The 27,988-nt window shown below is 35.9% G+C and overlaps 1 protein-coding gene across 2 annotated transcripts; it reads right to left on the reverse strand.

Moving 5' to 3' along the window:
- Positions 1 to 128: 128 nt before the first annotated feature.
- LOC142524157 (structural maintenance of chromosomes protein 6B-like) lies at positions 129 to 27,968 on the reverse strand. Of its 2 annotated transcripts, none has more exons than XM_075627959.1 (28): positions 27,623 to 27,968; positions 27,385 to 27,490; positions 26,050 to 26,183; positions 25,409 to 25,464; positions 23,609 to 23,695; positions 23,078 to 23,398; positions 21,155 to 21,274; positions 20,559 to 20,693; positions 19,746 to 19,822; positions 19,571 to 19,646; positions 19,159 to 19,233; positions 18,874 to 18,978; positions 15,201 to 15,370; positions 15,003 to 15,105; positions 13,883 to 13,995; positions 5,447 to 5,651; positions 4,477 to 4,608; positions 4,218 to 4,332; positions 4,046 to 4,131; positions 3,864 to 3,959; positions 3,416 to 3,552; positions 3,232 to 3,334; positions 2,703 to 2,782; positions 2,525 to 2,603; positions 2,331 to 2,388; positions 1,342 to 1,439; positions 529 to 623; positions 129 to 418 (listed from the first exon to the last, which is right to left on the reverse strand). In XM_075627959.1, exons 1-28 carry the CDS (start codon positions 27,777 to 27,779, stop codon positions 361 to 363), a joined length of 3,177 nt encoding a protein of 1,058 aa, XP_075484074.1. In that variant the 5' UTR covers positions 27,780 to 27,968; the 3' UTR covers positions 129 to 360. The 2 variants fall into 2 exon arrangements, with proteins under 2 accessions (XP_075484074.1, XP_075484073.1); XM_075627958.1 differs by having other exon boundaries at positions 5,447 to 5,663.
- Positions 27,969 to 27,988: the final 20 nt, after the last annotated feature.

A 27,988-nucleotide genomic window follows, 5' to 3' on the forward strand; every position in this document is an offset into this window, starting at 1 on the left:
AAAGTGTAAGAGTTGTTATTTTAACAAAAATTGTATTCTCTTAATTGTTTTAATGAAGAAACAAGTTCAGACAAACCATGAAGAAGAAACAAGTAAAAGACAAACCATAAAGCAAAAAGGAACACAAGTAGGGGCAATAACAGCACGGGGAGACTGCCCTCTTAAATAATTTCCAAATTTATTGAGTTTTTGTAAAAATCAAGTTTAGAATTCTAATAAATAAATAAAGTCGTCTTTTCTTCAGTTTTCCGGACCTACCAATTGATAAAATATCCGAAATTTGGTATGTTAGTCCCGACATGAAATTTGAGACACTATGTAAACTACGGCTCAGAACATAACAAAGCAGCCAAATGACAATTATCCGCGAGGCGCTGCCATCTGCTGTTTCTTTATCCTTTCATCGTGTTTCACCATGCTGAATCGAAAAAACAGTAATTAGACTATGTCTCCATAATAACGGCAGCAATAAAACCATGCACGGTCTTCTACTCGATCAAAAAGGTTTTTTCCTAGGTAGTTTGTTACCTGATGTCATGAGGAGTAATAAATATCCACTGGGATCCTTGTGCCAAAGCAAAATCCAGAATAGCATCTAGACTGATTTTTCTGCTGACAGCATCCTGTGGATCGAACCAAGATAGAAAGTATTGAATTACAGAACCCCCTTTTTTCCCTGTCCAATAGCAAAGAAGCTACATACAAATTACGTAATAGTGGCTGAGTAGTGATACGTGGTAGTTGCAAGCTGATGTTGCAACGTCATATTTCCTTAACATTTTGAGATAAGATAGTATAACCGTAACTATTAGAAACATTAAAAAACACCATACTGATATGAAAGGCTTCCAAGTCCATGCAAAGAATCCCTTTTCACAATATGGAATATCACGTGGTTTTACTCTTTGGCAATTGTATAATTGGAGACTACTAGTTCAAATAGTATATGCTTACTTCAGACAAAAAAGATTAATCACACGCCCGGATTGGCAGATTATATGTTAGCAGTGTTAAGGTGAACTATATCAGCATCCTGATTGGTGAGCGGCTCGTTTCGATGCTTTTAGTCATTGTGAAAGGTGATAGCCAGGATTGACATCAATGATAATGAAAAAAAATATAAATATGAAAATGAAGAATAAGATATCATGAACTAAATAGCAAGAAGAGCACCCTCCAGGAAAAAAAAACACAATCCAATTGTTTTCCCCCTCTTAACTGTCAGATTTTTTGTAGTTGTAACACACACAAAGATCTGATCTCCACGTGGTTTTAATGTTAGAGAAGATAGATTGTTAAACGTACATATAGGAAATTATAGTTTTCAGTCAGAATGCACACCATAAATACATCAAATTCATCCATTGCACGGAATGGGGCTTCTGTCATCTCGTGAAGGGCAAGAGCAAAACATAATGTTGAAAAGGAGCGCTCACCACCTGTTCAAACATCAAAGAGCAAAATTACCACACGATTTTCCAGTTGCCAGCTACAGGTAATTTTCTTTCTGCAATATTCTAGTGTGACAACCAGGTTCAAACCCAAGAAATCGTGCTTCGGTACGTAGCATTATTAGGTTCCTTCATAAAATGTGAGAAAACACCATTCATAAAAAGGCTCAAATGGTCAGTCTATTCTTCACACACATTTATGCAAAATGTCAACTAAAGTAAAACCCATCACCAACAACAAAAAAATTGCAAACAAAAGCATATCCTTGAGGAAGAGGCCTACCCATGTATCATTAGCACATTTAGTTTACACAGGATTCTGAAGTTTTTAAGAACGAATATAATGCTTGTCCACACATTTGATCTTTATAAAGGATTACATTACAGTTTGAAAGTGATCCTTACAAGTGCGGTAAGGTGTAATGCACTCTTACCTGAAATAACTATTTATATTCCAAATTGCTCATTGAACCTAGCATCTCATTTCTTTATTAGGTGAATGTGGGTTCATTTGACATTTATCACGAGGCCGATTACTTACGGACTTAGAAACTTGAAACAATCAACAGCTTTTATGTAATCTTCTGCTAAGGAGATGGATGCCACACATTTCTTTGTGAAGTTGCATGAAACTTAACCAAGATGTTCACTCAACCATTCAAATACAAACTAGATGGGAAGATGATAATTGAAAGTTTCAACATCTAACACTACCAACTACAACTCCACATTTACCACCACCGCCAGCAAGAAGAACTCACCCGTAATTCGAAAAACAAGAGTAAAATGTACAGGACTTCTCCTAAAAAAGAAACAGTAGCATTAATTTCTATTCTTCTTGCCATCAGAAAAGATGAGTGATATACAATAGAGCCAAACCTGAAAGCCCCCTAGTGTCACGTACAGAGCTGGTTGATGCATCTTGAGGCATTTTTACCTGATAGGACAATAAAAAAATTGGGACACTTTTTAGCTCTTAGACCGGTAACCCACTAACTTATAGCCAATCGATTTTAGGAAAGCAGAGATAACCCTTTGGATTAATAGTAACACGACATATTCAGTCAATTTACCTCCACTGAGAGGGTCTGTTCTTCATAATTAACTCGGATTTGACCGCTGATCCCTTTTTTTTTCAAGTGGCCATTAAATCTAACAGGAAAACTTGATATTAGAATCTGGGGAAAAAAATTTCACATAGAAAGAGTCTCTTTGGATGAGGAAAAACTGCAAAGATAACACAGGCCCTACTGCCATGTTAACTGGCGCTTCAAAAGAGTCGCATTCCTTTCAAATTTGCTCCACCTCAGCTGTAACGCTTTATCACATGCCTGAAACATAAGCAGGAAACAAAAAACTGAAGGTAGGCCAGGAATAAAATCCAAGTGGAAAAATTGCGAAGTCAAGTACCAGAGATCATTATCAATAAATATCCAGTAATCAAAACAAGGTATCAAGAAACTTAAAGGTTCAGATTCATAACTCTATGAAAGAAGGCAAATAAGGAAAACATACTAGATCAAGCAACACTATGAAATTGAGTGACTAGTAAGCAACACGAAATAGTCCCACTCCCCTGTTGGATAGCACATCAAGAATGAATTTGAAAAATAGACATTTCTTTCCATTGCACCAAAACATATTGAGTTAGGTGAGCGATAAAAAATTCAAAAAATAAGGAAGAAACGAGCTTGGTGAAGGATTTTACAGGAGAATAGCCGTCTCTTTGACATCATGCAGATCAAACAAGATAAATGAAGACATTTTCTCTTAAACTCACTTCTATTTTTTCTCGAAAGGCTTTGTATGTTTGTTGCTTTCTTGATATCCGACGCTCTTTTTTCTCATACAACATTCTGAGATCATCAATGGATTCTGAAAATCTGCAAAGTTCTTCCAGGTTTATTGTATTTAAAAATTAAAATGAATTAAAATGTTGAAAATAGTATACCCAAAATGTTTACCTCTGGCTCTCACGCTGAAGTTTTTGACTCCACCTTGTCACTTGAGCACTGAGTTGCTCAGGATTGCTCTCTTTGCAGCCTCCTAGAGCTTCAATTTCACTTTCAGGGCAGATGATAGACGCTTTGTTACGATCGTCCTGCAATTTCACCACAAATCAGCATTAGGTTATTTCTGGAATCACTCAGTCACATGGGTTGTAAAAACATAAACTGTCTCGAAAAAAAAGGCAATGTGCAGAAAAAAATTAGTGGTTATGTGCAGACTGCAGATGAATTGTTTTAGTTCTGCAATGCATATGTTACCATGCCTCGCAGTGAATTACTATAAGCAGGCCCATATTTCCGAGAATGAAGAAGCTGAATACAAAAGTTGTAATTGCAAGCACTCTAAGTAACATGATGAAACTTAGAGGGGACTTATGTTTCCCATGCGAGAATATAAATGCACCTTACAATTCTGTTCAAGTTCCCGATACTTGGCCTCCGCATTTTTTAGGTCGGAAAGGACTCTAGTATTCATCACTTGCTCAAAATGTTTCTTTTTCTGCAGGACACCAAAAACTCTTTAAGTAATTGTGGCCTAAAATAGAAACAATAAGCAAATGAATGAGCAGGGTTAAAGGGATGAACTGCTTCAGCCTCATGTAGAGTGGTCTCAATAGTCATTACTTCCTTCTCTGTTTCTGCTAACGCATCAATTTCTGATTTCGCAGACTCTGCATTGTAAAACAATGCAAATGAGACATGTAAGGAAAGGGTGATCAATAGAACTCAGTAGGGCATGAGACGATAATGCAATCACCACACAAATTTTCAAATGAAATTCTGAAATCTTTAGCTTTAATCGCTGCTTCATTCACTTCCATCTGAAGCTTTTCTACAAAAATTTCCCCCTCTCTTATCCGATCTTGCAGTTTCTGCCATCATTTCAGACAATGGAACAGTAAAACAAATCACACAATATAGCAATTTGACAGACTTAAAATCTACATTCGTGCCAACTAAAACTTCAGATAATAGGGTAAACAAACAAATGGTTTAATGAGTTTTGAGCAACAAACAGATATCTCTTGATGAAGCTCATCCACGGTAGATGAAGGTGCAGAAGTTTCTTCTGAAGATATTAACTTTTTGACATCCTGCAGTTCAAATTCCTTTGACCTATAGTCCCGTTCAACGTTGATGCGCCTCCTCTGAAAGAATTTAAGCAGTAGATAAGAAAGGGTCAACCAACCATTTTGAAATATCCAATACTAGAATCCCCAATTTGCTGATTCACATTTATTATTGAAAGGTAATTAATTTTGGTATATAGACTGGTATTTTATATAAAATAAAGGTAGTGATTCGCTTGAAATATCAAAGAAATGGTTAAGCAATTCAGAGAAACCACCATAAGGATATATCACTGTCAATATCAGTTTGAGAAAACTTTTGAATTTTTCATGACAAGTCATAATTGGGTGCAACGAGCAAACACGTGTAAGTAAAACAAGAGATACACGTTCTTTATGACCAGTATTATATATTAAATTTAAAAGTTCCCTATAGAAAACAAAATTGGAAAAAATAAGAAAAACCTTTTTAGGGTTCTTTTTCACCACCATTGGGGGCAGAGCCCAACACAAAACTGTCGTGGATGTACTCGATGAAGCCTAAGCATTGTCGTGGAACATTTCTACCTAAAAGTCATTGACCACTAAATTACGAGTCTCATGACCATGTACTCGATGAAGCCTAAGCAACAATCTCAAAGCAAAACTACACTGTTTTGCTCCCACAGAGTACTCCAGCCGTCAAGCGTGATATTCACATAAAATCCTGTGATATATGGAGCCTTTAGCTGCTTTAATTTCATAAGTGTTGGCTCTGTTAGAAGACTAGGCTTGTAAAAATATTATTTGCAGCTAGAGTGTTTTCGATATCAAGTCTCAAGGGAAACTAGTTCCACTGGTTTTTCCATGTAGAGTTGTTACAAGAAGTAGTTGGCAGAAAGCATGCTGATGAAAGAATTCTCGAGAGGAGGCATACCTTTAGACTGCTTAATTTGTCCTGAAGATTCCCCAACTCTGTCTCCTTACTTTGTTTTATTCCCCGGCCTTGTAGGATGTGCTCTTTTGCTTCTAATGCATCTTTTTCGAGATTTTTGATCTGATTGTCAAAGGAACCACAAAGGCGACCGGCTCTTATGTTTTTGTTTGGGGGAAGAATAGTTTGGGCTGAACCACGAGAGAACCTGCAATGGAATCTGTGAGATTTATGAAGAGAATGTGGAGGTGAGAATCTCTTATTTCACTTTAAATAAAATCTTAATATAGTGTTATACTTATAAAATGCAGAAAATCTAAGGCTAACAACCTAATCTATCCAAATATTTAAATTACAATCAAAGGATAAAAGATTTAAGCATAAAACAAATTATCTGATATGATCTTATCAGATTCTTATAGAATTCTTATCGGATCTTCAACACTCCCCCTCAAGTTGCGTTGTATATGTTGATCATGCCCAACTTGGATACCAAGTTTTCAAAGATTGGTCGGTACAAGGCCTTAGTTAGAATGTCTGCAACTTGTGCGTGGCTAGGGACGTAACAGATTTTCAAATTCCCTTTCTCGAGTTTTTCACTTATGAAATGACAATCGACTTCAACATGCTTAGTTCGATCATGATGGACTGGATTCTTGGCAATACTTAGCACCGCTTGGTTGTCACACTTCAGTTCTACTACTTGATGCCCCTCGACTTCCAATTCTGCCAATAACCTTTGTATCCATATCCCTTCGCATGTACCATTGGCCAAGGACCGAAACTCGGCTTCTGCACTGCTTCTTGCTACCACAGGTTGTTTCTTGCTCCGTCATGTTACAAGGTTACCCCATACGAATGAGCAATACCCAGATGTGGATCATCTGTCAGTGGAAGATCCTGCCCAATCAGCGTCACTGTATACCTGTATGTTTCTTAAAGCTGTCTTCTGGAAGCATAGTCCCTTTCCAAGGGATCCTTTGAGGTACTTCAATATACGAAAAACGGCATCCATATGTTCTTCAGTTGGATTGTTGATGAATTGGCTAACAACACTTACAACAAATCCAATGTCAGGTCTTGAGTGAGATAAGTCTATCAGTTTGCCCACTAATCTCTGGTATCGTCCTTTGTCGATCATTGGACTTTCCTCATTCTTTCCAAGTTTTATATTTGGATCCATAGGAGTATCAACTGGCTTGCATCCCAACATCTCAGTCTCTTCCAAAAGGTCAAGGACATATTTTCTCTAAGAAATAAAAATTCCATGCTTTGATCTGGCCAATTCCATTCCCAAGAAATATTTCTACTGCCCTAGATCCTTCATCTCGAATTCTTTTGAGAGTAGTTGCTTGACTTGAGTTATGTCTTCTTCCTGGTTCCCAGTAACTATAATGTCGTCAACATATACGATGATAACAAAAATCCTGACTGGGTTGGAATGCTTGACAAACATAGTATGATATGATTGGCACTGTGTGTATCCACTTTCTTTCAATACTTTCGTGAACTTGTGGAACCAAGTTCTGGGAGACTGCTTTAAACCAAAAAGAGATTTCTTTAACCGATAGACTTTATTGGCTGTTGTCTTGGATTCGAATTCAGGTGGAATACACATGTAGATCTCCTATTCTAGATCCCCATTTAAGAATACATTTTTGACATCAAGTTGATATAGGGGCCAGTCTAGATTTGCAGCAATAGATAGGAGTACACAAACCGTATTTAGCATGGCGACAGGTGCAAATGTCTCTTGATAATCAATCTCGTATATCTGAGTAAACCCCTTTGCTACTAATCTTGCTTTATATCGTTCAACGCTCTTATCAGCCTTATGCTTGATTGTGAAAATCCACTTGCAACCAACAGTTTGTTTTCTAGGAGGAAGTTCCGTGATCTGCCAAGTGTTATTCTTCTCAAGAGCATGTATTTCGTCAAAATCTGCCGCCCTCCATTGTGGATGTTCCAGGGCTTCAGTGATGTTGATGGGACCTGTACTTGGTCTAAATTCACAACAAAAGCTCGATATGCAGGACACAATAGATCAAGAGAGACAAAATTACTAATACGATGTTGGGTGCAGGAATTGATTCCTTTTCTTAATGCAATTGGTCTATCATCAATATCATGTGAGTTGGAGATTGACGTACCTTGATTGTTTTCCAGAGGATCTGGGATTGAGGGAGTGCTCTTGGTTTGCTGATTGTGTGTTTGGCCTTGATAAGACTTCCTACGTGTACAAACATGATCAAAAGGGAGAATTTGAGAATGATTTGGTGGGATAGTGTTTATTGGGTCTAGATCATCAAGACGTATTTGAGATGGGTGTATAGGATCCAGATTCTAAAGGTCATTAATCACCTGCTCCCCTGAGCTGAGGAAGATGGAAAGAATGGTTCAGACTCATTGAAGGTGACATCCATGGTATTGTAGAATTTTTTTGTGGTCGAGGAATAACACTTGTACCATTTTTGATTGGATGAATACCCCAGGAAGATGTATTTAACTGAACGCGGGTCAAGTTTGCTTCTGTAAGGAATGAATATGCACAAACGATTCACATCCCAAGACACGCAATGGAATATTGTGCAGTAAGTGTGAGTTAGGATAGATGCTAAGGAGAGATTGAATAGGTGTTTGGAACTTAAGGACTCTAGAAGGCATTCGTTTTATTAGGTACGTGGCTGTGAGGACAACCTCACCCCAGAAATGATGAGGAACATTATGTGTGAACAATAAAGATCGGGCCACCTCAAGGAGATGGCGATTTTTCCGTTCTGCGACACCATTTTGTTGAGGTGTATCAACGCAGAAGCTTTGATGAATTATTTCCCGAGTGGTTAGGTAGTCTCCAAGAACTGTGTTAAAGAAGTCTCGAGCCCGATCAGTTCGTAAAATTAGGATATTAATTGTGTACGTATCATAGCGGAGAATGTTTTAAAAATTGTAGACGTTCACTCTTGTCTTTCATAAAAAAATACCCAAAACAAACGAGGATGATCGTCAACAAATAATAAGAACCATCGAGTACCCGTAATGTTTTTGACACGAGAAGGACCCCAAATATCGCTATGTATTAGTGAAAAGTGTTTTGATGGTGTATATGTCTGTGGTTTGAACGATGTGCTGGTATGTTTTGAAAATTGACAAACATCACAATGAGGTAAATGAGAAGTGTTGTTATTCACTAATGATGGAAATAGTTTCTTGAGATACAAAAATTTGGATGGCCTAGACGATAGTGCCATAACAAAAATTTGTTATCTCTAAAGGATTGGACTGCGGAAGTATAATGGCCAGAGGCATTGGAAGATAGGGACTCTAAGGGCGACATCATCTTTAATAGGTAGAGACCTGCACAACACTCAGTATTGCCAATCGTCCTCCCCGATTCCAGGTCCTGAAAAACACACGAGTCAGTCGAACAATTGCAGAGCAATGCAAGTTCTTATTCAAGGCACTGACGGTCAACATATTACAATGAAGTGCGGGAACTAATAATACGTTATGTAAACATAATTCTGGGGATAACCAAATTGAACCCGAACCAAGTAATCTTGTACAAGAACGATCTGCTACTCGAACTGATTGAGAGACCCGTAAGGGGCAATATGATGTGAAAACATTTGCAATTGGCTGGACATATGGCCTGATGCACCAAAATCTACTATCCAGTAACTCGATAAATCAGTCTGTGAAATAAGAGTAAGGGGAATATCACCTGGAATAGTTGTGCTACCCGTTCCGATGACAGGTGATGGGGAAGGTGTCGTATGCTGGGAGAAAAACTTCTGGAGAACATCCAATTGTTCCTTGGTGAAAAACGCTGCGGTAGATGAGGGCTGGTTTCCCATCCACTGGTTTCTCATGTATCTTTTAGCAGCTATAGATATTGTGAGTTGATTTCTCGCAGAATTCACACCAAGGACGTCCGGAATCATTTTTCCTTTTGTGTTGTTTGGAGGCTGTCCGTGACTAAATCCTTGGTGGGCCGTAACATAAGTAGGTGATGAGTTATTTTGGCGTTGAACGACAAAGGCAGAGCTATCAGATGATTGTAGTGATGAGCCCAACATCACTTTGCGTCGACTTTCCTCCTGGCATACCACTGAGAAAGATGCGCGGAGGTTAGGCAGTGGCTTTGTGCTAAGGATTCTGCCTCGGACGTCATCGAAGTTATTGTTGAGGCCCATGACGAACTTGAAGACTCGTTTGTTTTCAATAACTGATCTGAACAGCTTCTCGTCTTTGGAGCATTTCCAATCATGCGTCTCGGTCGAGTCGATGATTTGCCAATTGCGAGTAAGAGCAGAGAAATACTCGGTCAGTATGGAGTCTTCTTGTCGGAGATCGTGTACAACCGATTCAATTGCAAAGAGCTCAGCCATACTGTCGCTGCATGAATAGGATTCACGGGCAGCGTCCCAAATCTCCGAGGCAGAAGGATAAATAAGGAAATTCTCCCCAATCTCAGGAATCATTGAATTGATTAACCACGCCATAACCTGGTTGTTTTCAGCCTTCCACGTCTTGTAGTTTGGATCGGTGGATTCGGGGCGTGTTGCGGAACTCGTGAGGAAGTCTTCTTTCCCTCGGCCGCATATGTACATGAATACGGACGGTGACCAAGGCAATAAATTCTTGCCATTAAGTTTATGGCAAGTGATTGAGAGGGCCGATGCGTCGCTCACGAGTTGTGGAGTAGTTGCCGGAGTCGTGGATTCAGAAGTTTTGTCATTGATTGGCCGCTAGCTCTGATACCATGTGAGATTTATGAAGAGAATGTGGAGGTGAGAATCTCTTATTTCACTTTAAATAAAATCTGGATACAGTGCTATACTTATAGAATGCAGAAAACCCAAGGCTAACAACCTAATGTATCCAAATATTTAAATTACAACCAAAGGATAAAAGATTTAAACATAAAACAATTTATCCGATATGATCTTATCAGATTCTTATAGAATTCTTATCAGAATCCCATTTGGATTAGAGCCGATACCATATTGGAGCAAATTAGAGAACTCGCATGCAGAGTAAGAAAGTAATTTGAACATTCAGACTGAAAATCATGAAAATACTGTTACACTTCACTAAAACAAAAACAAGGAAAGAAAAAACACTAAACTTAAAGTTGAAATGATGTATGATGAAAATAAAAAACATTGCATTGACTACAAAGATCAGAAATCTCTAACAGTAGCAAAAGAATTGTCAGTTCCTGAACATCATGCTAATTCGAACTCCACTATAAAATATATATTTTGTTATTTTATGATGTTTGCACTCCCAAGGAAAAAGATTGAGCTAACAGAGAACCAGAAGTTTGTATACTTAGCTATTGCTAATATCTGAGAAAATAATAATCCCAGAGCTGGTGAAGAGTAACAAATGCAACAAAAATTCAGTCTCAATATCAAGCAATCAGAACAGAAACAGTAGTAAAACCGTAAATACGACCCATGATATCTTTAAGAACTCTCAGCACCTCCTAAATCTTATTTGTAAATTCCATCATAACCATGTTGATAGACTTAAGCGGTACAAGAATTCTTATAAATGTCACAATTACATATCAAGAAGCATGCAAAGTTTGATTCACTATCATAAAACAAATAAAAAAGGTAACATCTAACAACAGGTTAACCTTGGTTTCTGGAATGAAAGAACAATGACAAAAATCATAATATTCAACCGTCAGCTGATGGAAGTATGCGAAAAATAATCTGAGGTGTGGATATTGGAGAGTCGAGACGACCGGCTATTATAGTTGGTGAGTGGTATAAACCAGCTCCTAATTGGTCTAAGCTGAAGGTGGGTGTTACGTTGGCCCACCTTGCTTGAATCTCTAAACTGGAAATGTGATTCTTCTGTGATGACCGTTATTGATCATCAGGCTCTAATCTTACTTAATTTCACTTAGCTTGTGGAAACAACAATTTTTAATACAAATATCTCAATTTTAATTCTCGAAAAATAAATTTTAATACAAATTTCTCAATTCTAATTCTCGAAAAATAATTATCACTTCTACTTATGTTCAGATAAAACAGAGAATGAAAATTCGGAGCCCAAACTTAGCATTAAAAGAAAACTTTAAGCTGGACAAGCAGCTGAGGCTGAACACAGTTACAAGCGGATGACTTCTCCCAGGAGAAAGAACACAAATCAAGCTTAATAATTTGTGCAGAAAAAACTAAATATAAACCAAATTGAACTAAAATAACAATAGAACTGGGTAGTCCCCTAGCTGAGAACGGTTGAGACCAAAAACTTCGAATATAAACGAACAAAAAATATTCTGCTAGACAACAAATTTCTCTGCCGGGAAGTTAACTAAGATAAAAGTATGATTGGAAGAATAAAAATATGAAATATCTACACGTGAAGCAAGTCTATACATCCTTCTCAACACTTTGGAACTAAACCCATAAACCAAGTCTAACAGGACTTCTGACTGGTCTTTGCTAAAGCTTCTCAACTTTAGCCTTGCTCTCCCAACTACCTATATGAAACCCTCGATAAATATTTAAGGGCAAGAGTAAATTGTCAACCCATCCATCACAAATATCAGAAAACTTATAATATTAACAATAGTAAAAGCTTATTTTAAAAGCATACACAATATAATGTATGAATAACTGAGCTTTTTAACAGAAAAGAGCACGATTTTGAAAATGGAGTTGAGCATAACACGTAATACATGTTGATACTTCAAGTCCCACTGCTTCACATTTAAAATGTTGTTGACTAGGAAACATTAATTTTTTATTACCATGATGCTATTTATTTCCAACAATATCATTTAGCCATAAAAATTTTAGCTTCACCGGAATATAATTTGAATTTGTACAAATATTATTGATATTTTCTAAAATAACTTCATTAAAAGTCATTAAATATTCCTTCAACAAAAAAATTCATTACATGTTTTTTCACCTATATGCGCATGGCATGTTTGATCTTTAGTTATATTTACATACGATCTCAAAATATTATTTATCTTGCTTATCCAGTAATCAGTGTTCTAAAACTCGGGCTAGGCGGCTTCCTAAGCGATAGACGCGGCCGGACCGCACTGTAAAGGTGGACGCTAGGAGCTCCTAGCCGTTTAGAGTGTTTTTGGGAATTTTTTTTTGGCTTTTAATTTTTGAAAGCCCAAGTAAACCAGAACATGACATAAGAAATAATTATAAGTTTTTGCTTTTGATTTTTTGGGATTGAAAGCTCAATTAAAACCACGATTCGTTGGCTTACGTTTGCCTTAACACCACTCTCATCTTCTTTGTCTGCTTACTTTTGCATACATAAGAAAATCGAACAAGGCCTTAAAGGTAATTTTTTCTTTATTTTGATTACTCTCGCATTTCATATTATCCTGACCCGCCTTAAGTAGAAGAACCAGGAGGAATGAATCAAGTGTCAACTGGATTTCAACAAAATTTAGGCAGAAATTTATTCTTATAATCATTACAAGTCTCTTGATACCATGGAATCCGCCTAGCAACGCCTAGTCCACGTCTAAGCTTTAGGCGCTAGTCGTAGCGCCTAGCGAATTTTAAAACTTTGCCAATAATTATGGGAGTTTATCTTACATTTTATTTGACATGAAGTTATATTTCGTTTTACATACATAAAGTTTAACTCACCAAAAGCTTAAAAGCATAACGAAAGTAGTGGTCTTGCAAGACAAGATGATAATGGTAAGGTTCACGCCAATTATGAAACCAAATGCAATTCGGAGTGAATAATTGTTCCATGGTTTAGAAAATTTTCTTGATTTGTTTACTGTCTATTTCTACCCCTCAAAGATTATCAAAATAAACAGTTATAAATTTTGCATGATGCAACACGACACAAATTTCTTCAATACCTTTTATGCATTAGCTAACCGAAAACTTAGCAATTCTTAGAATTGTAAGAGTAGGAATAAAATTTCTATTTTCAGGAGTAAGGACCTAGTGCATTGGAAATTTTCTAATCTTATACTCACTGCCGAATCACTTAGAATTCAATTGGTTAAGGAAATTAATACTTCAAATTCAGTATGCATTTTTGTCACATGATATGCTCCCAAAACTGGCACACTTGCTTTGGTTTCACTTGTCTTCACCAGATTTCTTCTCTTTTGCCAACTTCTTGACTCTTCCAAAAGCATGATTCTACTGTTGCCTTGTCTACTAAACTGATCTCCTAGATTCTTTTTTCTTATGCTCACTTGTTTCTTTTGTTTTTGTAGAGAGATTTTCACATGATTTCGCACCCTTATATATTCTGTTATATCTTAATAGTAACTAGAAGGGGTCAACGCCAAGCCACTCACTCTCTCACTAGGGCATTGTTCTTTTTAGAAAACTGACCAATATAATCAACAACAGGACTCACGTAATTTTAGAAAGTGTGCAACAGAAAATAAATGAAGCGCTTAGGTTATCTTACATCTTGTACCCATCAGACGTGTAAACCTCTTTGAGGTTTGATATCCTTTGATCAAAAGCAACTGTTTTACCAGTATCATAATCTTTAACAAGCACTTGTCTTTCACAATGACCCTATAAGAAAAATTGAACATTAAAAAATTGTTGACAATATGTCAAAACAAGAAAAACACAGATCAGAGATGATAACAGTATCGCAAAAAATAGAGCGGGTTTAAAAGTGCAGACCACATTCTGCAATAACATAAAACCACAATCCATTCAAAATGATCATATTGTTGAACACGCATTCAATTTATGTTGCATGGATACGGGTACGGGTATCGTATCGAATAAGATACGTATACGACGATACGACAAATTTTGAAAATATAAACACGATACGGCTAGGATACGACAATTATTAAAAAATATATAAATATTATATATATAAATTTAGTATTAAAAATTAAAAATTGTAGAGATATAAATATTTATATAAATATATTGTAGAAATATGTTTAAAAGTACAGACTACATTATGCAATAACATAAAACCACAATTCATTCAAAATGATCATATTGTTGAACATGCTTTCAATTTATGTTGCATGGAAACGGGTACGGGTATCGTATCGAATAAGTTACGTATACGGCGATACGACAAATTTTGAAAATATAAAACACGATACGGTTAGGATACGACAATTATTAAAAAATATATAAATTTAGTATTAAAAATTAAAAATTGTAGAGATATAAATATATATACATGTTTATGTAAATATATACAATGTACATCTTCAGAGTAGTGATCTAAAAAGAAAACAAAATCAAATTTTTTTGCCGAAACGTGTCAACGGCATGTTATCAGCATGTCCGACTGGTCAACCCTAAAAAAGTGAACACAGATTTTGCCGTATCCGATACGCATATGCGCGTGTCATGTCGTATCCGTGGCCGATACTTTTAAGGTGTCCGTGCTACATAGCTTTCAATTTTTAAAATATGCATAGTGCTGCAGCATACACGTCACAAATATAAGAAAAGTAAAACAATGATAATTTAGATAAGAACCAGGCTATCCACTGGAGAGAAAAATTAGTCTAAACAAGGGACCCGAAAGAAAATGATAACTTTACCACATCAACCAAGACATTGAGCACCGTTGGATTGACAGAATGCATAATTGAGAATGCAGTGGGATGGCTAGTCTGAGGAAGCATGTGTCTTGGAATGTTCATTCTATCAACAGACAAAAATTCAGCTGTTTAATAAGGTTCATCGGCTGAACTTGACAGGCAATTGATTGCATAATGCAAATGTGTCCAGCTTGTTACCTTGGTCTGGCGAAGTCATATATGATGATCTGTAAGTGGTTATAATTTGCTTCCCTAGCACATGCTCTTAAAACACGGGAATCTTTATGATTGGTGACAATAAAGGCATTGAGCAATATGCCCACTGCACTTTCGATAGCAATGGACCACATGTCCCCATGCTCCAATTTCTGCAATTAAGCAAAATAAGGGATCAAGAATGCTAGAGATAGTACTATCTCTAACATAATCACAGCACATATTATATGAATCCCCATGCAAAGACTGACAAATCCAAAGGCAAAATTGGCCAATCTATGAAGCCAAATCTAAGCTGATATCATAAAACGTATAAAAGAACTCATAACACTGGTATTGGATTTTAATTCCTTCTACGAATCAATGGATATGATGACTTAACATAACATAGTGAATCATCTAATCATCAAGGGAGATGTAACCAAACTGATTCTATCAAAAGGCTAAATCATAAACAAGGGAATCCAGATTACTTGGAGAAACACAATCCATACAACAAAAAAAGCTCGAGATCATTAGTTATAGTCTTTACTGGAAGAAAGACATGTATCGGAAAGGCTATTTTATTGAATGAATTATAATGAAACGATCCATCAGAATATATAGAAGGTTTACCCAATCAAAATACTATCTAATCTAATCTAATTTGAATTTAAACATAAAGGTTAAAATGTTATCTAAACTACCAACGAATCAAAGAATTATCTTATCAGCTAATTTATGCATTTTTTTATAAGAATTGATATTTTATTAAATACTTAATATATTTTAACTACAATAAGCGGACTAGTAATCCATTCACAACAAAATGATAGACAAGACCCTAGCCCTATCAATAATATACAAGAGTTCAATCTCTCGATAAATCTGATATTAAGACATTCTGAAAGTCTTCAATCCAAGTAGATATTTGGATCTTATTCTTTTATAAGCACTATTCCCTCGTATCTTCAACCTTGTCAAAAAAAATTTATTTCTCTCTATCAACACAAAACAACATATGTCATGATCCACCACTTTCCAAAAAATTTCTCTCTTGCCAAAAAACTATCCAAGATCTGAATCGAATAAATCTTGCGTTGATTTCAGCACCACCAAACCAATCTTAGTTCTTCTAAATCTCTCACCCACAACCCACTCGTGAATGTACAATGAATTAATATAAAATCATGTGTCTCCCTGTCATTCCGACACAACACACACCAATTTGGGCACAGAGCACACGAGGGGGTTATCTCTTTTGCATCAACTCCGAGGTCGGAAACTTACCCAGATAATAACGCACTCGACTCACACAATCACTCATCAATGGTATGAGAAACGCCTATAAATACCGGTGATTGAGGTCCCTAAGCACACAACTCATAAAAAAAATACCAACATATGTCATGATCCACCACTTTCCAAAAAATTTGTCTCTCTTGCCAAAAAACTATCCAAGATTTGAATCGAATAAATATTGCGTTGATTTCAGCACCACTCAAAGAAATATTTGACTGAAAAGAGACATGACGTATCCCCACCCACACTCGGACATCATATACCCTTTCAATCAACCCGATCCTATCTAAGTCTCCTAATAACGCACTCGACTCACACAACTCCTCATCCCTCAAATATTCCCAATATCCAACCCCCAATATTTTTGGGTCAGCACACACCTGCTCTCAGGCAACCAAATGACTGTGATTCACCATCATCTTCATCCCAAAGAAAATCCCTCATAATCTTCTTCATCGCCTCCGCTATAACCTTTGGTACCCTAAAAATAGACATGAAACACATCGGCAGAGAATTCAAAACTGCTACAATCAATGTTAACCTCCCACCTCTTGACATAAATTTTTTCTTCCAACTTGCCAACTTCTTTGACAACTTAGTCAGAATTGATTCCCAAAACGATATTTTTAATGGATTCCTTCCAAATACTTGACTCTCGGGATCCCGCAATCACTCATCGATGGTATGAGAAACGTCTATAAATACCGGTGATAGAGGTCCCTAAACACACACCTTATATGAAAAATAATAAATATACACCATCTACAGAGTGTGTTGGGTGCTTAGAAGGCTTCAACCATAAGGAAATCAGAAAACTTACAAATTCTCGATGGCTAGAGGCAATGCTCGATCCGCTTCCGCATATTGTTTATCATGTTCATATATACGTAGAAACATGATTTTGAGAAAAAATTATGACATTATGTACCACACCAAATTTGTTGAGTTAACTCTTCTGCTTCTTCTTCACAATGGAGACCCAACAAAGCATTTTTTTCCCAATTGATTTTTAACCTTGACATATTACAAAAAGACCTCACAACTTCCACCAAAAATCTGACACGATTCTCCTTCTTGACAAAGAAAAGTGTCATTCGCAAACTGAATATGAGTTATCTCTACATTATCTCTACCCACATCCATCCTTCTAATTAAGTCCATGGCCTTGGCCTTATCAATCAGCCTTCCCAACACATCCACCACGATATTGAACAAAAACGGGGACAAAAGATCCCCTTGTCTAAGCCCTTTTTGTGCTTCAAACTTACCCCTTGGCATCCCATTAATCATTGAAAATTACTAATTTGAGACACAACCCTTGATCCACCTTCTCCGTATCTCACCGAACCCCATCTACATTAATACAAAATCCATGAAATTCCAATCCACGTTATCATATGCTTTTTCAAAATCAACCTTCAAAACCCACCCCTTCTTCCTCTTCCACCTTCCTTCTTCCACTATTTCATTAGTAATAAGACAGCAGTCAAATATTTGTCTCCCCTCAATGAAGGCATTATGAGATTCTGATATTGTGTATAACAGAACTTTCTTCATCCATGCAGATAACACTTCAGCTATTATCTTATACAGACTAGTAGTAAGACTAATAGGTCTAAAGTCCTTAACCTTTGTGGAATCTTGTTTCTTTGGATCAAACATATAATATGTCTCATTAGTAATACCATTTATAATACCCCCTTCAAAAAACTCACTGAAGACCTCCATTATAACTCCTTTAACAATATCCCAGCAATTCTGAAAAAAGGCCAAGGTAAATCCATCCGGTTCCGAAGCCTTACAACCATCACACTCAAACAATGCCTTCTTGACCTCATCTTCTAAGAAGGGTTCCTCAAGCTCTAGACTCAACTCAATATCAATGGGGCACCACTCTACTCTTTCCATACCCCATCCCTTTGTCTTTGGTTTACTGTACAATTCCTCGAAATATTTAACTATGATACTATTTGATCTTCATCGATGGTAACTGACCCGTCATCCCTTTCCAATTTATTGATGGTATCCTTACTCTTTCATTCATTCAAGGGAGAATCAAAGAACTTTGTACTGTGATCCCCTTCTTTAACCCATTTGAACTTGGCACCCTAGTTTTTCAAAGTTTAGAAAAGAAAAAGAGGGGGGAAATGAAAGAGTAAGAGAGAATACATGAAAATAAAGAAAGGAAGAAAAGAACCAGGGCCAGAAAATTTGGATTTCATGCCTATAGGTTGACAAAATAACATAACCGTAACCATTTGGGACACCATCATATATTTTAATGAAACAAGTGTTCACCACAAACACACAATAGCACTAAATAGTAATGAAGTCAAATGGGATGAAGCATGCAATTCTTTCTCCCATGCATTACCACATGTACACCTATAGGGCCAATAGGTGGGTTACTGAATCGTTGATGATGGCGTTCAACTGCCTGCAAAAGATTGGACACTCGACCTCCTCCAAAAGCAGTAACCTGCAAGAATAAGGTGAATGATTCCAGTAAGCCAGTCTCTAACTTTGAATAAAAAATTTGCCTACAAGAATGGCGGCATTGAAAATACACAAAGTCAACAGTACCCATATATCATTCATAAAAGAGACGTGCACAAAAGAAGATAAAATGAGCACGCTTGTTCAAAATATGTTTATAAACCTTGTTTGTTTGATGCATTTGGAGCTCGCAGATACGAGAAGAAACTTCTCGATGGCTTCTTTCAGCATCTTCAATCTGAAGAATTGATTATCACAGTACATGAATCATGAATTCCAACTTATTCTATACAAATATATATAAGCTTCAGACAAGGAAAGGCTCTAAGAGGAACAAATATCCAGATCCACAACTGAAAGCACTAAAATATTCTTCGGAAACTCAATTGCTAAACCAACAGGATATAAAAATATCACAAAACAGGTTTATAATAATTGTTCACCTTTTTCAAAGTAAGATAGTCTATTAAAAATTTCTTGCTTTTACCTTTTTCCTGCTGGTATAGAGTGCACATGTAATATCAAATAAAAGATTCAAGTGAAGAACAGGAGTCATGAAAATGCCAACGAGATACCTGATTGGAAATTTTTTCAACATCATTTTCTATCATGGTTAGCATTTGTATTATTGCATCCTCCTCTTCTTTCAATCTAGATATAACCACTTCAATCAGATAAAAACAGCAGCAAAGGATGGTGCGTACAAACAACATATCCACATTGCACTTCACTAGAAGTTTGAAATATTACCTTTCCCAGTTAACATTAACTTCATCTAACTTAACTTGGAGAGACCTGAGTCTTTCCTCCATCTCATTTTCTTCCACCTATGGTAAATCAGATATAATGTCATTTTTTTGCAGGCCATCGTGGTATCAAAGAGGAGAAAGTACAAAATAACAAGATAAGATGTAACATTAGCTAGCATTAAGGACATATTTCATGCATATTGCCCCACAGCAGAAAAGCATGAACCAACATGAAGGCAGATGAATTCAGCAACACATAGTATTTGGTTGACAGATGCTTCACTAGAAATTATTCAACGTCAGAAAATTAGATAAAAATCCAACACGCCTAAAAAAGGTTATAACTTTCAGCAAAAGGAAAAAAAAGCAGTCGACACGCCCTTCTCACTGTAATCCCAGATAACTAACTTGATGATCTTAAATGAATTACCTCGAAAGAGAAAAGAAAAGTCAAAACAAGCCTCAGAAAGTCATAAAGGCTCCATTATATTTATAAATGTGCTTCTATGTGATATGTAGCTTATTACTCATTACAACTCAAAAGATGACCACTCTAATTCCAGTACCAGTCCAGAAAGAATTATTATATTTTCATTTTCCATTTTCTTTTTCTTCTATTTTGCAATTTCTGAATGGAATTCTTTCACATATATGAAAGAAGGAATGACCTTCTAAGAAAGAACAAATTCATCCCATAATCTTTCACAAAAAATTTGAGCCCCGCCTGATTAGCTACATGATCAGTAAAATAATATTGAGCTCAAATTTTCCATTATCATACTAACTAAACAAAAAGTAGGGTAGGTAGATAAACCTGTGTACTTCTAACATGCTGTTCATGAAAATCATGAATCTGTTGCTCAAGAACTTTGACCTGCTGAACCATCTTCTGAATGTCATTAGTCCTACGCTCTCGTTCACCTTCTAGTTCAAGCTTCTCCTTCAGAGCCTAAAAATCAAAACTTTACAGGATTAGGATGAAATTAAAAAGCCTGACCCCGCCACAATTTGGATTTGGGTTGAGCAAAATCGCCAAGTATGATAACAGAGACTATGAGCAGTTTCTCAAGAGATATGATAAAGAACTAGGTGATATAAATAAGGTTTCACAAATCCAACTTGAGATGAAGATATAATTTCCAACCATGGCATATTGACAATTTTCTATAGACTTAGGCCTACTAACCAAAAACACAAACAAAGATTTTCCTTGCCATGAGGCATGAGGGAAGAATAGAAACTGAATAATAGTAAAGAAAATGAATTTAAAAAGGCAGAAAATGAGTTATATTAAACTTTAAAACTAGTGTAATTATAATACAGCTAAATCACTGTCCACCATAAGTTACATACACAACCAGACAAACTTCTACAAAACTATAAAATGACGATATAGAAAAACCATCATACCATTGAAAGACTTTGTTGCAAATCCTCCTTCATTCTCCTTGCTTCCGAAGTCCTTTCCATGATATTTGCTATTTGAGTTTTCTTCTTCGCCAATTGATCACTGAATTTTTCAATGATAAGCTGCAAATCAAGTAAACTGCTGCTTGTCAGTGGACCAAACATTTCCATCAGATTCCATGCAGCCTCTCTGCTTGTATTTTTTATTATTTGGCATAAAAATGGGTTCATAAGCAAATCACACTTTGGCATTTCATATCTAAGGATATAACCAGTTCCTTAAAAATAACTATCTCCGTGAACATAATGCTAAGGTAACCTTCTCACACTAAGTTTGTCCATTGCAAACTCAAGGAGTAAGTCATGGCTGAAATGTAAGAACTCCTATGTAACACAGATACTCAAAAAAATTGAATTATCGGACACGGATATGACTACGACATGCAAATACGCGTGTCGGATACGGCAAAAGTAGTGTCGTTGGCTTTTTGGAGGTTTGACCACTCGGATACGTTTTAGACACGACGAGGCTATGCCATAGATACGGCACAGATACATTTTTTCGGATATGCTGGGGAAAAATTGCAAATATTTAAAAGTTTTATGGCTTAACAGCAAAAAAGTTGAAATTTATTAGGTCTAATTGGAAAATAATTAATAAAAAAGAATCAGGCTTTGGGCTTTTAAAGCCCTAAATTTCTAATCGATCTTTTTGTCTTTAATATTCTGATCAGCTCTCTGCTCGGCTCTCATCGTCTCTTCACTCTTCTTAACTCTGACGCCGTTGCTACACTTTCTGCCGTCACCGACGCCGAAGCTCGTCGCGTGTAAGCCCTAACTTATTGTTTCTGAGAAATGATCGTCGCATGTAAGCCCTATTTCTGGATTTGGTGTTTTAGGGTTGACTTTTGGAAAAGGAAGCACTCGAAATTTAAGCATTTCTCGATTTCAGAATTGGTCAGGGATTGGAGCTTTATTTGTTGTTGATGTAACAGAGCTCTTTTATCTTTTAACTAGTTGCCGATAACTTGTCCGTCTTTTGTAACCTTTAACTCCTATATATATATATATATATATATATATATATATTAATGATTATCGTATCCTAAGTTCCTAACCGCATCCGATCGTATTCGATACGATACCTGTATCCGTATATATGCAATATAGAATAACCATAAAGTTAACAAGAATGGTGTGGTAGACTTGTGGTCCTCCGTTTTCCCAATCCAAATACCTATAGCCCCCAGCCAGTAGCTAGCTACCAGTCTCCCTCCCTCGCTCCATGCCAAGTCCTACCTCCTGAACCTCCAAACTCAACAAACTGAAGCCACCACAAAATTTTCTCAGCCTCTCCATTCTAACTCTTTGCCACCCCCTAACTAAGCTTCCTTCCAAACACTACCAGAAATCCTCTCACCATAGCATCTGTCAGCCATCTATATCCAATCACAACACACACTCAAATGATGATAACTAGCACGAAGAGGCTGAAGAACATTGATTAATATGAAATGAATCAACTCCTTAAAAAATGAAAGGATGTTTTTTGATTGATTAAGTTGTTTAACTTTAATGATAGACCAGAAATAAAAAATAATAAATAAATAAATAAAGTAGCAAACTCATGAAAAAATCAAAATATGGCTATCATAATTATAAATGTTTTCTACTATAATTGATTGTTACCAAATTTAGAGCATTTAGAGATAGGATAATATAACAAACAAAAGTAATCCATCAATCCCTACTCAACATGGCCTAAATTTCAGGCTAAAAATTCTTTCAACATTTCTTCCCACAATTTATCATGCTTCAGAGATTGTAAACAAGATTTATGGTACTATAATTTAATACGCTTAATTAGATACATAGATATAAAAAAAACTTCAAGAATTCTCAAGAGAGTGCCATAAATCAACTTACATGCTGTTCATCAATTTTTTCTTGACATGTTAGTACCCTTCCTTTCAGCTTCTCAATATTTTTTTGTTGCACATCCAGTTTCCTGTCAGCTTCATATACCCATGACCAAGCGAGTTTCTTCTTCAACAACTGCAGCTGATGCGATATCTCTTCAACAAATTCCATGCTTTTGATTTTTTCTTGCAATTCATCGAGTTCTTTCAATATTGGCCTCAGTGTTTCTTCCAGATGATTGACCAGTGCAGTTGCATCATTTAGCTGCTTTTCAATACCTTTTAATAGGTCATCCACTTGTTGAAGAAGTGTGGCCTTGAAAAAGAACTGAAATTATTGTGTTACTTGTCAGGAAACAATTACACCAACGTCTTAGCCACCAAAAACATGAGAGAACCCAAACCACTTGTCAGTTGATCAAAAATGAACAGACAAAATTAAGAACAAGCATACTATCAATGAATCATGTATATAGAAAGGTTTGTAAAGTTTAACCACCTTGAGTTATAATTCGAAAAGCAGATTTAAACTTCCTACCTTAAACTTATCTTTCGCATTCCCCGAATGCAAAAATTCTCTGCTCTTGTCCTGACTCATGATCACACATGGATTCTCTACATCAATCTGCACCGCCAAAACAGAACACAATTAAAACACATAGGACTAAGAGGAAAGAGAAATAAACCAGAATGAATAGTCATGGCAAATCATTAGTAAATAATCTAGAGCAAAACAAATTATAAAACACAGTTTTGCCAACAGCCAATGGAATTACTCGTCTATTCTTAGTGGCAAAAGATATGTTCCAGAAGCAATAACAATTATCACCAGTCAATCACCACATGCATACAAAAGTAAAGGATCCCAGTATGCTCCTTTTATTCCCATTATTCACTCTATTTGGAGCTCCAAAACACAAATAAAGTCCGAAGAGCGTCCCCCTCAATTTTCTCTTTCATCGATTAGTGGGGGTAGTGAGCGGCTAGATTGAATCCAACCGCCCCAGCCCCCTCATTGTAAAATATATATATTATATTTATAAATTTTTATATAAAAGTAAAATAAAGTCATAAAATATGATCTTACTTCAATTGTTTTTAAATCCCAATTCGTAAACAAGAATTGAAAATTTCCAAATTATAAATTAGAATTGGCAAATTCCAAGTCTCAAATCCTGAATCTCTTCTTGTCCCATGCAATCAACCATCTAAAACCAATATAATATTCTTGCTATGATTTTTAGTTCTCAAATATACTAGACTGCTATTATATTTTTATACTCTTACTACCGTGTTCTTTTACATCCCATTTGTTCGTAAGCATTTCACTGATTCTGTCAACCTTCAATTTGGTTTATCATATAATTTTGTAAAATTTTACGTGTTCTCATTTGCGATATAGCTATGGTTTGATAAGTTTTTTATCGTTTGTCTGGTCATCCTTGAAATTCTAGGAATTTTGTTCCGTTCTGTAAGTGTATTTATATTTTTAACTAGAATAGTCCAATCATGTGGTTTTATTTCATAGGTTTTGAAATGTAAATATTGGTGATATGTTGTATACTCATATTGTCTAATTTGATTTCAATATTATCAGGAATGATTGGGGATTTTTTGTGAGTTTTCTTTTTCTGTATTTGTTTTAGTTCATATAGTCAAATAGTTTGCTGACTGGATAGTAGTATTTGATTTGGTATGAGCATATTGCTCTAATAATTTTTAATTTTCTGTTGCTTTTGTTTTTGTTTTTGACATTTGTATTTTGGAATCTATGAACGATTAACTTAGTTTGCATAGTTTTATTTGATTATTTAATCACCGTTTAAGTCTCAATTGGCTTGTGTAGCATTGATTTTAGTTTAAGAAAATTAGTTGTGACGACGGTACTAATTATTTGTAATTTGTAATAAATGTAGTATTAGAAATTTTTGATATTCTAGTTACTTCTAATTCTTAATTAATTTATTATAAATTAATATTTTTTATTTTTTTTACACTAAAATAAGATTACCATTTAAAGACCAATTTTCTTATAAATATATGTCAAAAATAGTAAAAATATGTTATTCTGCCATTGTTGAGTAAAGCTGAAACACTGTATCTATGCTTTAAAGTTTCTTTTCAAATGATTAATAATTTTGGGGAAAAAAAGGAACTTTTTCCTAGAATCATCATACATAAAAATCCAAGCCGATGTTCAAAGGTTTTAACAAAAGTATATGGGGAGAGTGAGAGAGAAAAAGGTTGAGTGACAGTGACATTCGTAAACATCACCAATGAACAAATTCAAAGCAAGCTACTAACTCTTGCAAATATAAAAGAGACTGTTAACACTCACATTGAAGTGTTCTATGATCTCACGAAGATCCTCTTTCTTTGAAGCCACCCGTCTTCCTAGAAAGGAATAAACATCAGAAATTACATAAGAAATGAACCTGTGTAACTGCTTGCAACTAGAATGGCAAAATATAAGGTAAGGGTCCCATAACAAATAAAAACAAACAAGAACCGCAATATTTCAGAACAAAATAAAGATGATATAGTACTAGCAACAGATTGATGAATACGGCCCAGACATCAGAACCTTGAGGGTACTAATGTACTAAAGTGGTGAAATAGAAATGGGTTTATACCTAACTAACAGGACTATATTTTCCCAATCGACAAGACATGCTACTTACTTTCTAATAGCATATAAGGAGAAGGGATAGCTTTCAATTACTATTAATTTCGACAACAGGTACAGAGTATATTTACATTGTCACTGCCTATTGTAAATATAAATATGTGTGCGTGTTCGTAAGTTATATGCAACTAATCACTGCAGGAAGTAACAAGAACCATCAAGAAAAGAGACGATTTTTTAGCACTGGTATAACTTCCTGAAATTGGTGGATGCAGATCCTTCTTCATTAATATGAAGCAGTTTGCTGTCGTAGATATTCAAAGTGAAGAAGATAAACGTCTTATTGAATAAACCTCGAGAATTTTTTAAAGCAATGGAACTGGTTGATTCTGAGATTCTACGATCCACGATTATGATGTCTCCATATATTTCTGGCTTAAAAGCATCTTCTCCTTGATTTTTTATCTCAGCTTGAACAACAGCATAGCTGCAAATTAATCAGAGCAAGTAACATCAACCAGAGTCATAAGACAAAACAAAATATAACCTCTAAACTATCTGAATAATTTTAGAAGTATGCCACTAAACATTCTGGACTTTTTCCTAACTAGTGTAGCTTTCATTTCAGTTAGCTATGTTCAAAAGTCTGCTTGATGAATGTTGATGAAGAACTTGACTTGAAGTGCTAGATCACCCAGGGCCGACAAATGATGGTAACAAAATTAAAAGTGAATTAGGAGGCATCCAAACAAGAATAGGTCCACGGTGTGGAAGCTATAGAAAACAACAGTGTTCCACAGGTTAAATTCCAAGTTGGTTGATAGCAACACAGAAGAATGTCATTATTCGGTTTCGCTTCATATAATAGGGGATGAAAGGAATAGTGGAATAAAATTGCATAAGAAGCTAGGCGGTCTTGAAGGAACAATTGGAAGATAGAACTTCATACTCCAATTAGCGAGTCCACACCATAATCTTTGACCCTATAAAATTAGAAATGTTTTCTAACCAACTAACGTCCTGAAACGGAAACATAGAGCTAAAGTAGTTATCACTCATAGGCACTCATAAAAATGCAAATCCCAATTACAAGTAAACCCACATTTACGGCTGCAATTGAAAATAATACCACCTATAGAGACCATCAAAAAATTCAACCCGACAAAATGGAAAATTTCTTCCATGAATTTGGAGTGGTCAATCCGAGGACTAAAAATATGTCCCAGACCTGTCCTGGGTGCCAGAAATCATCATGTGTGTAACCATTAGAACGACAGATCTATATAAGAATGGCATGCCTATATACAATATTAATAAATTTATTCTAAAAATGAGAGGCACCTACCCTCACGTCTAGTAAAATTAAAACGAAAAAAAGTTCTTTGAACTGTTGAACTTGACAGAAAGCATAACTGAATAAATACGTGTGAAATACCTTAAACCAAATAATTCAAAATATCAATCTTCTATGCACTAAACAACTCAAATTCAAAATCAAATTAGTCAATTTAAGTTAAAAATTAAACTGTGCCAGTAAAACATAAGCCCACTAAATGCAATTAGCATTTCGTGCAAAACAAAAACACCAAATATCTTAAAATTTTCAAAATAAAAGCTTTTTCTACATACAATACCACCTCTCTTAGAATGCTTATTAAATAACTTAACATCAACGCTCATGAAGATACCTGCAGCCTGTCTTGATAAAATCCTTCAAAGTGTTGGCTCTCTGTGTTCCACGAGCACGGCTCCCGAATGCAACGCATAATGCGGTCAGAATAGCACTCTTGCCACCTATAAATTACAAATAGAATTTTTTTTAAAAAACGCCCAACTTTTCAATGATTATAAACTTTGCAAGCAATCAAAAATACCGAACAGACGTGTTTGTGTGCGTGAGATAGAGAGTAAAGGTAGAGCGCTTACTTCCGTTTTGGCCGGTTATAAAATTGACCCAATCGCCGAACTCGATTTCCAGATTGCTGTGGCACATAAAATTCTCGAGTCGGATTTTGGATATGATTCCAGCCTGCGAGCGGTTCGGCGGGTGAGTCCGGTCAGAGAAAACCCTAGCCTCCGCCATCTGATTTAGCGGTATTTAGGAACGCATTTTACCTAGCCGAGAAGAAGAAGAAGAAGAGGAATAGTCGAGGAGTCAGTACGATCACACAGCCTTTTCTCACGCTCCCTCTGTTGGCGCGTAGCACGGATACCTTCGGAAGAATGGCGGGACAATTTTGTTAAGGCCATGTTTGGCAAATACTATCATAATTGGAAGGTTAAATTTAACGT

This window comes from Primulina tabacum, chromosome 14 (genome assembly GCF_025594145.1).
Source record: "Primulina tabacum isolate GXHZ01 chromosome 14, ASM2559414v2, whole genome shotgun sequence".
NCBI classification, from domain to species: Eukaryota; Viridiplantae; Streptophyta; class Magnoliopsida; order Lamiales; family Gesneriaceae; genus Primulina; species Primulina tabacum.

Bases quoted from the DNA above. Each gene is read 5' to 3' on its own strand.
- LOC142524157 (XM_075627958.1), bottom strand. From the start codon at position 27,779: ATGGCGGAGGCTAGGGTTTTCTCTGACCGGACTCACCCGCCGAACCGC. The intron at 23,399-23,608 runs GTAGGAAGTTTA...CAATAATTTCAG, and splicing joins ATGCGAAAGATAAGTTTAAG to TTCTTTTTCAAGGCCACACT. The intron at 21,275-23,077 runs GTAAGTTGATTT...CTTGATTTGCAG, and splicing joins AAAAAATTGATGAACAGCAT to CTTATCATTGAAAAATTCAG.